At 44.1% G+C, this 14,174-nt stretch overlaps 1 protein-coding gene across 1 annotated transcript in view; it reads left to right on the top strand.

The window, feature by feature from the left end:
* The window catches only part of LOXHD1 (lipoxygenase homology PLAT domains 1), a 310,109-nt gene that overhangs the window by 134,975 nt on the left and 160,960 nt on the right, over positions 1-14,174 (top strand). Inside the window, exons 11-14 of the mRNA XM_074952316.1 lie at positions 910-1,058; positions 9,576-9,699; positions 11,448-11,698; positions 12,817-12,952. Coding sequence (XP_074808417.1) covers positions 910-1,058; positions 9,576-9,699; positions 11,448-11,698; positions 12,817-12,952 — 660 coding nt within the window. The remainder of the gene's footprint in view (positions 1-909; positions 1,059-9,575; positions 9,700-11,447; positions 11,699-12,816; positions 12,953-14,174) is intronic.

The following is a 14,174-nucleotide window of genomic DNA, read 5'->3' as shown; positions in this document are numbered from 1 at the left end:
AAAGCAGAACTGTTTGAAATGTTGCAATAGAGAAAATAAAAGAGATGCCCACTCATCTATTTTTGGAAACTTCTGAGTGATGTAAGTAACTGCTGTAGGGCGACCTTGCCTGGAGAAGCCTCCTACAGCAAGTCATTACATGACAGGTGTGTCTGCCTCAGTTTCCCTTTCACACAGGCTCGCTTAAGTAGTACCCCTCCTTAGGGCCAGTTAATTACCAAAGCATAGAGTAAATAATGCCAAGTAAGAGTCCCAACTATAGTTTACTTCTCACACTCACTGTTTATAGTCCTTAAAACCCAGTTCTTCCCCATGGGAATCCCTCCAGCCTCTCTGCTGGGAGTCCTTCCATACCATACTGCAGTATCTTCTGCCACACCTGGGCTCTTCATCACATGCCTCCTGTCCTTTTACCAGAAGGGCCACCACCTCTCATCCCAGGTGGGGTATAGTCCCACACTTCCCAGTGGGAACTCTCCCTGCTGCTCTGCTGGGAGCCCTTCAGCCGTCTGGCTCCAGCTCAGGCATGTCCACTGGTAAGTCACTGCTCCCCTGCCATCAGCCCTCTCTGGTTCTTGGCTCCAGCTCTCCGACGTGAAAGCCAGAAGTCAATTCCCTCTGCTGTTCTCCTTCCTCCAGCCCTGGCTTGGGGAGATCAGCCAGCAAACCCCACTTGCTACTCTCCTGCTTTTTTGTGTTCTGAAGGAATGGTGCTTTGTCACTGGATTATAAAGTTCCCTGTCTTCTACTGTCTGCACTGTATAGAAGCAGTGCTTTGGGACTGGTTGATTTACTCATAACAGTAGCATTGCTAGACAGAGATTTTTTTTTATGCATAAATATGTACTGATTCCTTCACCAACTTTTTTCCATCTCATTCACCTTTCCCTTTGCTGTTGTTTTGCTTAGGGGAGAGGAGACTGGACAACGACAAGGACAACTTTGAAAAGGGAGCAGAGGACAAGTTCACCCTTGATGCTCCAAATTTGGGAAAGTTACGGAAAATTACCATAGGCCATAATAACAAGGGTGGCTCTGCTGGCTGGTTCCTTGACAAGGTTAGTTATTCCATAGGAGACAGTTAGTTAGGGCTGCACTGGGACCAAAAAGTCTAACTTTTCATCTGCTCACTGCTTCGATACCAACAGACCCAAATACTCACTGGTAATTTGGTCATTCAAGTTTCTTGTTACTCAGAAAGATGTGGGTCAAGCACTCAACATTCAAAGCTAATAACCACACCAAAATCTTCTGAGATAATTGATTTTTAAAACTGCAAATCTGGTGTTGACGATGGTATGTGAAGGGCGAGTGCAGGTGTTATAGCAGAAACTTCTCTTACCTGCCCTGCCAGTCAATTCAGTCATGTCCTGCAACACTCTAGTTTTGAGCCTGCTCTAAATAGTTGGTCCAGTAAAAGATATCACCTCACTCACCTTGTCCCTCTAATATCTTGGGACCAACACAGCTATAACACTGCATATATTCTAAATAGAGGTGCTCAAGCAAGTGACCAAAAATCAGAGGCACTGACTTTCTGAGTGCCTGGGGGATGCTTGACCCCCGCTCTGCCCCAGGCCATGCCCCCATTCCACCCCTTCCTCCAAGCCCCCACCCCTGCCCCACCTCTTCCTGCCCTTGCCTCTTCCCTCCCGCCCCAGCTGATCACCAGTGGGTGGGAGGCGCCGTGGGGGAGGGGCAGCAGCTGGTAAGTGGGGCCCGCCGGCGGGTAGGAGGTGCTGGGGGGGAGGGGGAGGACCTGATTGGCAGGGTTGACAGTGGGTGCTCAGCACCCACTGTTTTTTCCCATGGGTGCTCCAGCCCCAGAGCACCCATGGAGTCGGCGTCTATGCCAAAAATGGGGACCAGGTTGTAACTCACCAGTGACTTGACCTAAGTCAGTGTTTGGGCCCTGGACTGCAGAGGTGTAAGTACTCTGCACCTTCTAACATCAACCCTCCCCATCCTCTGCTCTCCTCACTCATTCAGTGAAAGAGAGACAAAGAAAGGCCTGTTAATGTGACTCACCTTTGTGGCAAACACTTATTTTTTTTACAGGCCAGTGCAAGGTCCATGCACCACTGAGCTCCCATATAATCCCTCAAAATAAATTTAGTGGTACAAGGGCACTCTATAGAGAGTATACAGTTTAGTGTGTCTTGTTTGTATGAAAACAGTTGGTGCCACCGGACTCCTTGTTGTTTTTATGATTCTACGATCATTTGCATGGTAAATGAAGGGGGGTTTAAATGGGCTACTAACTTTTCTCTGTGTCCGTTAATGTGCTCACTGCTTTTACTCTGCATGACTGCAGCTCACCACCTTCTTTGTGCATCCAAAGGGCCTCTCATTAACAGTTCTCCTTGCAAGTCCCTGTTTGATTTCTTTCCTCTTCAGCCGCAAACTCTCACTGAAGTTAATGGCAAATCTGTCATTTGGAGCATTTGTGATTAGGGGCCCAGCAAATGAGTCAAATTGCTGGACCTCTTACAATACAGAAAACTTACCCATGCAGTAAGTATACCACATCTGGGCAGATTAATCGCCCATGCTATTTCAGAGCGCTTTTATCACAAGTGGGTCCAATGACTACAGAGCACAACATAGGTACCATTCTAAAAGGTGAGCTGCAGTCAGTGGGAATTATAGATTCCCATGTCAGAAAACCATGTGGAATGATCCATGTTTTGCCTGCAGATCCACCCTGATTTATTTTCAGTAATTCCAGGCATAGCTATAATCCTTGTGTAGGAGATCTTCAAGGAACACCCCTTGTAGGTGCTGCAGGACACGGTGTTGTGATTCAACAGATGGCACATTTCCTGCTGAGTTATTATTGAACCAGCTCCCCAAAATGATGTTAGCTCTGTACTAGATGGTGTCATTGTTCAGATGAGATGCAAAACCACGGTTATAATCTGGAGATTATTATATGTAAAGAAAGGTCCTGATTAGCACCGAAATTATGTGGTAATGAATATCATAGTAATTTGTCCTAAACCAAACTTTATAACTCACACCATTCACCCTTGAAACTTTTTGTATGTTTAGTTCAATTATGCACTGACTAAGTAGTTCATCCACCCAAACATGATCCAGTGATAACAGCACAGGTTACTTAAATGCTTGTTTAACAACTTGCAAAATAATTACCTTGATATCTGGGTGATATGAATCATTCCCACATCTTACAATAATATGCACCATTTTGGAAACATGGACAGACATAAAACACAAAGAAATATAGAGGAAACATTTTTTAATAAAATAGCTGTGTCTTCTTTCAAAGCTTCACCAGCACAACCTTATCTGTTGTCGTTTGCATTGTGATCATGCCCAGAGTCCCCCAGCTGTGCATACCCAGAGACAGCCCTTCCCCTGAAGCGCTAACAATCTAAGTAGACTAGACAGCCAAAGAGTGGGGAAGAGGAAGTATTATTCCCAAATTTGCAGATTAAGCAATTTGCCCAAGGTCACACAGGAAGCGTCTGGAAGAACTGGGACTAGAGCATAGATCTCCTATGTGTCAATTCAGTGCCTTGACCTTAAGACCAATTTTGCTGTCTGTCTGACTTTGCCTTTATCTTGGGATCTTGTTGTATGGTTCACTCCAGTTAGCTGTCTCTCCCCACTGCAAGGATTGCAAAAAGACTGCTTTTCAAAGCTGGCTTGCACTAGTTATTAATATCATTTTATTTGTTATGTGCCAGCAATGTTTTTGTGTCCTGTCAACTTGACAGAGTTAAGAGTCTCAAATCACAAGGCTCATTCTAATTCAAGATGCAGAAGCTAGGCAGCCCTTTCATCCATTTGTTGCTGGCTGTAGGGGTGGTCCAGCAGAGTGCCAAGTTTCTCCATCTTGGGGTGCTCGGGCTTTGTAGGATTGAGCCCTTGGAGAAGAAAGTTAAAGGATAGAAGGTGAAATGAGACAATAGTGATCCCAGTTTGATCAAGTCATTTCTTAGAATGGCACTGCAGAGTGTTTTAGAACAGAAGATAAACACTAATATAACTCACTCAGAGTTCAAACTCCTGGTATTCTCCTATTAGACAATAAAAGGTTAAAGAGTATTTAGATAACTTGAATATATTGACATCAGCAGGGCCTGATGAATGCACCCTAGAGTGCTGAAGGAATCAGTGCCTGAACTATTGGCAAAAAGGCAATTACTGTACTATATAGGGTTGTATTACTAGTAATATCATGTGTAAAACAAGTCAGATAATTATTCTGCCCTACTTAGCAGTGCTTAGGTCTAAAGCATGTGAAAGTTCAGAGGGGATTGAGAAAGATGATTAAAGATCTGGAAAATAAGAGCTGTGAGTAAAAAGTTAAGTGAATTCAGCAAGTTCTCTTTGGAGACAAGCAGACCGAAGAGAGACAGGGTTAACTGCCTGCAGATGTGTGAACAGATCTTGTAAAGGGGTCAGGAATCAATTATTTTTCCTACTCAGCAAGGACAGAATGGGAAGCTCCTCATTGTAGGGAAGAGGTAAAATGTAGGTTCAATACCAGAAAATGTGCAGCGACCATGCCGCCACTGGACCAAGCTCTTAAAGGAGGTTTGGGAATTATTTTCACTGGAAACACTCAAAGACAGGCTAGACCATGCTCCTCTCTGTGAGAGATGATTTAGAGGTAATGAATTCTGAATTCAGTTTTGCACATTTACGGGGAGCTTGACAAATCAACCCAGGAGAGTTTCTTTTGGACCCTGCTGAAAATTGTTTAAATCGGTCCAGATCCAAAGCCAATGGAATTCAGTAACTTCCTTGTTACTATAGCTGAAAAGGTCTGTTTACCCAGGAACATCAAAGCAAAGAACTGAAGCATGCACTTGCAGTTCTAGCATAAGGACGACTCCAACTGGAGTCCTTCCTACTGTATTGAGTGGAGATCTGAGTCCATCATGTTTACCTCGAGCTCAGCTAAGACTGGAGAGTGTGTTTGTTAAATCTGTGTCAGATAGTGCTTGCTTGAAGGAGTGCGTGAAGGGTTGGATGCTCTTGAGGCTAAGCCATAGGACTAGGGGTTGAGGCTCTTTGGTTCTATTCCTCACTCTGCCACTGATTCTTTAAGAATTTGGGTCATTCAATCACATCTCACTCTTCTCAACTTTAAAATAGAGATAATACTTCCCATACACACAGGTGTATTGGAAAGCTTAGATGAGGGTTTGTAAAAGTGCTGCAAGTTTCTCAGATGGAAGGCAGTACGTAGGTTATATGTATGTGTTGTGTGTGTGTGTATATATATATATATATTGCACATATAAAAACTATGTTAAAAGAGCAATAAGGTTGCAAAGTCAAGTAGTCAAAAGTTAGGAAAAGTCAGAATTAAAGTTGCCTGTGCAACCTTAATTCTGCCCTCATGTGTGTATGCATTATGATACAGGCCTTAATTACATGGTCACATGCTATTTTTCCCACCAGACCCCTGTCTCTTTCATTGCACAGGATGGACAGTGCTCAGTTAATGACCAGCTGTTCAATATTTTGTTTTATCCTCATTGTCACTAGTCAAACCCTGCTCCTTATACAGAATTATTAATTTCCGCCGGGGCTATTCTGTGACGTTCATCACTATAATATCTGAGTGCTTCACAAATGTTAATACATTTATCTTCACAACACCCCAGTGAGGCAAGGGAGTGCTATTATCCCTATTTTACCACTGGCCAATTGAGAAGGGAGATTAAGGTCAAAAGTGTCCACTACTTTTGGGTACCCAATTTTAGATGCCTAGGACCTGATTTTTCAGAGTCCTTAGCATAATATAGCACTTATATCTTCAAAGCACAGCTTCCATGGATTTCAAAGGCAGCTTTGAGTGCTCAGCACTGCTGCAAACCAGATTCTAGTTGGGCACCCAGAAAATGAGGAACACACAATTAGTGGCCGTTGGTTAAAATGATTTCCTCAGCATCACACAGGAACTCTGTGGCAGAGGCAGAGAAAAAGTCCAGTTCTCCAGGGAAGCATTCAACCGCCTTAACCATGAGACCACCCTTTCTCATCCTGCAATCCTCTGCCTCATTTGCTACATACCTTCCAACTTCTACAGCAACTGGGGCAGGGGTCCTGCAGACAACAGCCTCCTTTACTAAGCAGCCCCAATTCATCCCCAGGAGCTGTGGCAACTGATATTGTGCAAAGTCTTATAACTTGGCCAAATCTGGATGTTTTTTCATGGGCACAGCAAAAGGCGCATTCCTGACACAAAGGTCATACACCCCTGCCAAATTGCGACCCCTTCCACCAAAGCATGGCATCACTAGAATTCCCCATCAAAATGGTGGTAAGAATATTTTTAAATGGCAAAATAATGTATTTTCCCTATTCTCTGAAGCAGCTGAGCCATTTTTTTGCTGAAACTTCAAAGGAAAAGAAAAAGAACGAGCCTTTGTCAGACACGCAGCATAGAAAATTTCAGCCCAAACAGTTAAAATTTTGACAAAGTTATAAATAACTGAAAACATGGTTTTATAATGGCAAGCTTAACTATAGGCATCACTACCTCTCCTGCCTGTAAAAGAAGTAAAGAAATAGTATATAAATTCACCACAACCTCAGCTGGTGTTGCCTTCCTGATTTATACCCGTTGAGGATCTGACCTAGTATTTTTGAAGCCTGGGTACCATGACTAGAAATGCAAGTATTATCTCAATCTTTAGTATTGTTCCTGGGGTCTAAACCAAAGTTTGCCCAATGGGATCAGAGAAAATGAAGAATAGAGCCCTGGGGAATCCCTCTGATCAGTGGGAACAGACTACAGGAAAAGGAGCATGATTAGGATACTATAAATAGTCCCTGCATGACATAGACTTTAGAGCCACTTTGTTTAGGTCAGTGGTGGCACAGACACTGGGGAGGTGACAAGGGGCAGCCCAAAAAACTAGCCCTCCCCTTTGCAGCCGTAATCAGTAAGATAGTTGTGAACATAAACGAAGCAGTTTCCTGAGCTGTGAGCTTGACATGAAATCTAGCTGGAATGTAAGCCGCCCCAAGTTCGAAGGTGCAGGGTAAAACATAACAGAATTTGTTTTTCTCCTTGTGCTGTTTTTCCCAAAGTGTTCCATGATCTAATAAAGGAAGCTTTGTCAGACCCAGACACACACATTAAACATCTCTGGTCATTCCTCTCACACTTCCTAAGTTGTGGATGTTGTTGTCTAGTTGTTTATGCTCAGAGTGAGCTTGTCAGCTCTAAATATAAAATGAAATGTGAATAAAGAGCTTGAAGAGAAGCATAAGAAAAGTCCTAATTTATAAGAGATGGCTCCAAACTATTGATACTCCTATCATGACTGCTACTGGGCACTGCTATTATAGACACCCCCAGTCCACATGTACCTTAATGGAGCCGTCTCTTTTAGATCCAGTGCCCAGCTGCTGCTTGATTTCCCAGCATGCATTACCACCCAAACTCTGGAGACAAGCTCCATTCCGGGATTGACTATATGCTATTAGAACCGGAGGCAGCTGGCACTACCAGCTACAACCAAAGTCTTAGAGCAGGGGTGGGTACGCTTTTTGACCTGAGGTCCACACCTTGGTATGGAAATTGTATGGCGGGCCGGCTGGGGCAGGGGATTGGGGCGCATGGGGGGGATGAGGGCTCTGGATGGGGGTGCAGACTCTGGGGTGGGACTGAGGCTGAGGGGTTTGGGGTGCAGAAGGGTGCTCCAGGCTGGGTTGGAGAGGTTCGGAGGGCGGGAGGGGGCTCTCAGCTGTGGCAGGGGATTGGGGTGGGGCTTCAGGCTGGGATCAAAGGGTTTGGAGGGCAATCAGGGCTGAGGCGGGGGGTTGGGGTGCAGGGTGGCTCAGGCATGTAGGATCTGGGCGACACTTACCTGAAGCGGCTCCTGGAAACAGTGGGCTCTCCCCCCTCTGACTCCCAAGCAGAGGTGAGACCATGTCACTCTGCGTGCTGCCCCATATGCAGGCATCACCCCCTCAGCTCCCATTGGCCATAGTTCCCAGCCAATGGGAGCTGCAGAGCTGGTGCTTGGGGCGGGGGCAGTGTGTGGAGCCCCTGGCTGCTCCTGCTTCTGGGAGCTGTGTGGAGCTGCTGCACACGCAGAGTGGAGCAAGGCAAGCCCACGACTCCACTCCCCGGCTGGAGCACTGGAGCAGGGGAACTCAAAGGCTGGATTAAAAGGGTGTGGCCCGTGGGCTGTATTTTGCCCACCCCTGTTTTAGATGAATGATAAGGTTGGGAATCACTGGTGTCTGGATTTTGGAATAAATAGTTCTCAGACTCTCTCCCTCTGGCCTTGAAGGCTGAGGGAAATACAACAAGAACAGTCTAGCCTGGAGAGCAAATCTTATTTACTGAAGACATTCACCAGCAACATGAATGGAGATTCAGATTTTTCATGTCTAGCAGAAAATCTATTATCCTCTAATGGTATAAAACATTGCAGTAGTAATGGTATAATGGTATAAAACAGTTATAGTAATGGTAGTAGTAATGGTATAAAATATTTCCTAGTCAACTATGGAAATCTACAAATGTTTTGGAACAAAGGATATAGAAATTGTCATATCTGATCAGACTAAGGGTTTGTCTGGTCTAGTATCCTGCCTCTGGTAGTACCACATGCTTCAGAAGAAGGTCAAGAAACTGCAAAATTGGTAAGAACAGCCTTTCTGGCCACATAGGGGAAGTTCTTTCCTTGGCTTATCAATGTAGAACATATTTAGTGGGCCAGGAAGCCAAGTCCCGCCTAACTCATGGAGGATAGGTCCATCAGTGACTATTAGCCAGGATGGGCAGAGATGCAAAACCGTGCTCTGAAGTGTTCCTATCCTCTGTTTGCAAGAGGCTGGGAATGAGTGACAGGAGATGGATCACTTGATGATTACCTGTTCTGTTCATTCCCTTTGAAGCACCTGGCATTGGGCAATGTCAGAAGACAGGATACTGGGCTGGATGGACCTTTGGTCTGACACAGTATGGCTGTTCTTATGATCTAACTAGCAGCTGTTTCTGCTCTAGGTTCACTGCCCCCATTGCAGAGGGAGGGTGCAGAACTGTGAAAGGAGGAAGCTGGTAGTTCAGTAATGGAGTCACTGGGTGAAATTCTCTGGCCTGTGTTATGCAGGAGGTCAGATTAGGTCAAATGGTCCCTTGTGGCCTTAAAATCTATGAAAAAAATCTTTGAAAAAGGTTTCGTCATGGGGCTACCAGTTTAGCTGCCATCCAGACTAAGGATAGAGAGAAGGCAGCCAGCTGAGTCCAGAGAGGAGTAAAGCAGGCCAGCCAGATGGTCCTGCTGTCAAAGGTAGCTGGGAGCTCCAGTAGGGGGCAGATTCTGACAAAGTTCACTAGGCAAAATAGCCGCATTAAAAGGTGACGTATGTGCTGACTGTCTGCAACTCTCTGTCAGCCAAAATTGTGGAGAGGACGGTTTCATCTTGTTCTCCAATAAATGAATTTGTAAGTCAGGTAAGACAGAACGGGCAACTCAAATGCTGCATCTCCCCTGCACTCTTTGATCTCCTCTCCATGTAACGCCGCCCTTCGCTTTAGCTTCACGTTGATCACAAACTGTCTCCTCTTCTCCTAGGTGATCATCGAAGACATTGGCAATAAATCTGTTTACGAATTCCCAGTTGGTCGCTGGTTTGCTTTAGATGAAGATGATGGGAAAATCCAGCGAGACATTCTCGTGGGAGGAAGTGAGGCCACAGGTAAAGGCAGTGGGCCTGATTCTGGCGTTGGGGGCAAGGAGAACTGGGGAGCGAGCAAAGGTTTAAATAGCACTAAAATGAGATCCAATAAGTGGAGCATGGGAAGTGAATGTCAACCTCCAACATGGTCATAAGGGGCAGGTCACCCACATAGCTGGGTTAGGGTTGGAGAGGCAGATATAGAGAGGCAGAGTCCACTTCTTCATGATCCTTGGACCACAGGGACCTGTGCTGTGTGGAGATCTCTAGCCATGCCCCATTTAGAAGTTAACATGCCATGTTTGTGATTCATCATGGAGACCTGCTGTGGACCAGACATCTGTGACATGCCAGTCCTCTAGTGCCCAGCTCACCAACATAGCTGATGCATGACATGTCCATTGACGTAGATCAGGAAGCACCTGCATCAGCAGGCTCCAGGCTGATGGCTCATGGAAGAAGGATCCAGTGTATGCGTTAACATGTCGACTGTCAGCCTTCAGAACGTGGGTTACCAGTGCCAAATGGCTTAATTATTTTTCTGAGTAACTGATGAAAAAGCTTCCAATGTGCTGCTCATCAATCAATTTTATGCTTGATACTATTGCTGGGGAAGCATAATCTCCTTTTACAATGCACTATGTTCAATTCCAAACTCTAATATTGACTTTATGATTGTCTAACTTAATTAGAATGCAGACAGACAAATGCTTTCTCATTGTTTGAGGAAATCTGAGCTCCTATGGTTTGATAAAGATGCTCCACTTGCATAGAACATGCCAACATACAAATGTTAATGTAACTTTTGAAAAGACATGACTGTTTATAAAACATCAAGTTCTGAAGTCCCTACTTAAGCAAAAATCACTATTGAAGTTTGAGTTAGTTAATCTGAGCAAAGGCTGCAAGGCTGGACCCAAAATATTTATATGTGCACCTTGGAACATTCTTATGGTAGTAGGAATGTTTCCTTACTTATTAATGGAAGTTAGGTATGAACATATATGTGGGAGCCAGGAGTGGCTAACTTCTAAAAATCCCAGCTGTGCCATCGACTCTGTCCGTGACATCGACGTCTCTAAGGCGAGATTTTCAGATTTTTTTCAATGGACATGGAAATTGCCATGCTGGATCAGACCAGTGGTTCATCTAGTTCTGTATCCTGGAGCTTATTTTCAGTGGCACTGAAGATTTACAGGTCCACTTCACTTTACTTAGAACTTCTGGTGCTCAGCTCCTCTGAAAAGCAGGTCTCTCTTACTTAGGTGATTAAATATGGGTCTAGGCACTTAATGTTAGGCACCCACGTTTGAAAAGTTGGTGTTGACAACTATGCCTCAGTCTCCTAGCTCTTAAAGTCGAGTAATCTCTGTGACTACCTTGTGAAATGTAATGCAGAACACTCTGAAGATATTACATATGTGTTCAGTATTTTTCATTTAATTTAATAGAAAAAGCAAGAATGTCAGAACCACTGAACTTAAGCTAAGGGTTCTTTCTTTCTGGGACCTTGTAGTAGAGAGGCTATCACCCTATGTGTACTCCTGCTGGAATATATGAAGTTATATACGCTTTAGCTGTGAGTTTCTCTGAACACTCCATGGCATGAAAAAACAATCATATTTACAGTGCACTGCATGGTGGTTGAAAACAAAACACCCTGCAGGAAATCAATGCAGCAATGAACCACATTCTATGTCATGTCAAAAATTGTTACTTTCACTTTTTTTTCTTTCTAACTGACTCTCATTCCTTTGTGAACCCCTCAGGTATTGTTTACAATGTTGCTGTAATGACAGGGGATGTCAGAGGGGCTGGCACTAACTCCAAGGTCCACATAATCCTGCATGGCTCTAAAGGTTTAAAGAACAGTGGGAAGATTTTCTTGGAAGGAGGTGAATTTGAACGCGCCAGGACAGATCTATTTAACATTGAGATAGCAGCTCTTCTCAGCCCCCTGAGCAGAGTCACAATTGGGCATGATAACTGCGGTGTCAGTTCTGGCTGGTTTTGTGAGAAGGTGAGAACAGGTCAAAGTCTTTAGGCAACTCTCAAATTATTTCTCATTTGCAGTCTGCCCTGGACAACCAAATCAGTTTTAAAATTCTACTTTTATTTAGATTACAATATCTCCAGTGTATTAAGTCAATATTATGCATAATGCATGCTATGAGACTGATTGCCACTAATATATGTTAGATGCATAAATCAATCCCTCATTAATTGGGTCAATTGCTCGTTTGCTGTCACAAAGAGAGAGAATATTTTCTGCTCAGCACAGAAGCACTGTTAGATGCTTGCATAATGCGTATTGAAGAAATGTAATTTAGTGTTGTATTCAGAGCTTCTAAGTTAAGATCCAGATTCAAACTTGCCCGATGTTTAGGGGTTGTTGTGATCTTGGGTTTTGGATGGGTCCAGAACAGGGAAAGGGGTCAACCACATCACTTTATTAGGGGTCCAAATTTGGGCTTTTCAGATCTATGGGTTTGTGTCTATGCCCATCTCTAACTGTGTTCTGCCATGAGATTGTCAGCTCTTAATCTAGTTTGCCAATAAAGGGGCAACTTTCCCTAGGTGTTGGAAGGCCATGTGGTTTCTCTGGGAAGTGATGTAGTTTAGCAGTGGAGACACCTGAATCATTTGCATAACTTGGGTCTCCTGCCAATCACTGAAAAATGTGGCTGCCCAACCCCCAGTCCACTTGGGCTGTTGAATTGAAAATGAAAGATGCATGCAACAGGCCCCTGTCATTGACTTCAGTGGCTCCTGGTACATCCTGCAACCCCCACTTCTCAAGCCCATGTCTTTGGAGGATGAGCAATTGACCCTTTTCTCCCTCCAGACTCTACAGTGGTGTTTGGCCTCTGCTTGGTAGCCACATGTCAATGCACCCCAAGAAGAATCTTCTGGGGGAGTAGGAGGGCAGAAACCATTTGTTGCACTCATAATTGGACAAGAAACAGCCTGTTGTTTTTTTTCTGATGACTTCCCAAAGAGCCTAACTTTTCACAGAGGACTCACAACTCCTTGCTCAGTTGTTACCTTAGCTGTGGCAGGTTTCACACACCTCTAATCTGGGCTGCTAGTGAAAGGAACTGGATAACTGGACTTTCTTTCCTTGACTTCTTTTCCTAGGTGGTGGTTTATTGCCCATTCACTGGCATTGAACAAACCTTTCTTTGTGGAAAATGGCTGGATGAAGATGAAGGAGATGGACTGATAGAACGGGAGCTCTATGAAATGGTCTCTTTGCGCCAGAAGAGACTAAAAAGTATGTATAGTGGCAGATAGGGCACAAGCAGATTCCTTCTACCCTCAAACTTGGATGCTACCTATCCTGACACAATACAGGTAGACTGTTCTGCAAGGCAGAGGCCTAGGTAATGCAGTGATCAAAGCTCTCAGGTCTTGCTTTAATTCCAGTTTGAGACATTGAGATGGACATGGGTTTGGGGGTTTCAAGAAATTAAACTTTTAAAATATTGTAAAGGAATGCACCAGTTTCCTTATGTAGGAGAATTATGGGCTTCTCAGGTTGGGTCACTGGCCAGGAAAAGAGTCCCTATAGCACCTTTACACTGTAAGCATGTTAGATCTAGAGTTGTTCTCCCTATAATATTAAAACCTGATCTGCTAGTGAAGCTGAATAGCTCCCTCCCCAACTCCCACCCCAGGGCATCCTAAAAAAATGGAAATGAGGAAAAATAAAAGAAGCAACCATTATTGTTGATTTTACACAGTTTGCAAACCTTATTTTTCACTTAGGGTGGGTAGGACAGGAGTAAAAAGTCCAATAATATTTTGTCATCTTGACCAACTGCAGAATGTGCCTCTCCAGGTAGCAAAGTTAAGCATTTGATCCCCCTGCATTAGAGGGAGGCATGCTTAAAGGCATTTGGCTCAGTGTGCCATTCCATCTAGCAGAGGGCAATATGGTAGCAACATGGTTCAAGACCTGTTTGGTGTCTTTGCAGCAAGAAGGGAGTTCCTACTATTTCGTCTGCATTAGAATGTATATGTAAGCAAAACATTTTAATTAGCAAAATAGATGCTATTTAATCAGGATGTCTCCGTGGATTCCAGTTTGTCCTGTTTAAGCAGCAGTTTCATTTAAACTAAGTTTATCTAAATGTTATTTAATGTTATCGTCGCATTATGTCTCTGACGCAGTCCATTCAACTAAAGCATTTATGACCTTTAACTGCCATATTATCAACTCTGATTGTTATTGACCGGGTAATTCCCTGGTTGCTATTGTATGCGAGATGGGCAGAGAACATTAGCCTTGAGAAATCTGTGCCCTTTAAATGCCACATTAAAGAATTGTAAAAGCTGGAGATGGGGAAAACCTCTTATGTCATCCAGCCCATCAGCTTGCCAGTGCAGAATTGTTCCCTACTGCACATTTATTGGAGTATTGTTCAAACTCATTTTAAATGTCCACAGAGACAAGTCTGCCTGCACTGCTTTTGGAAGAGTTTTCCACAGACTAA

Source organism: Natator depressus, chromosome 5 (assembly GCF_965152275.1).
Source record: "Natator depressus isolate rNatDep1 chromosome 5, rNatDep2.hap1, whole genome shotgun sequence".
Classification (NCBI taxonomy): domain Eukaryota; kingdom Metazoa; phylum Chordata; order Testudines; family Cheloniidae; genus Natator; species Natator depressus.
Note: the sequence above shows the minus strand (reverse complement) of the source record. Positions and strands in the feature narration are given on the sequence as shown.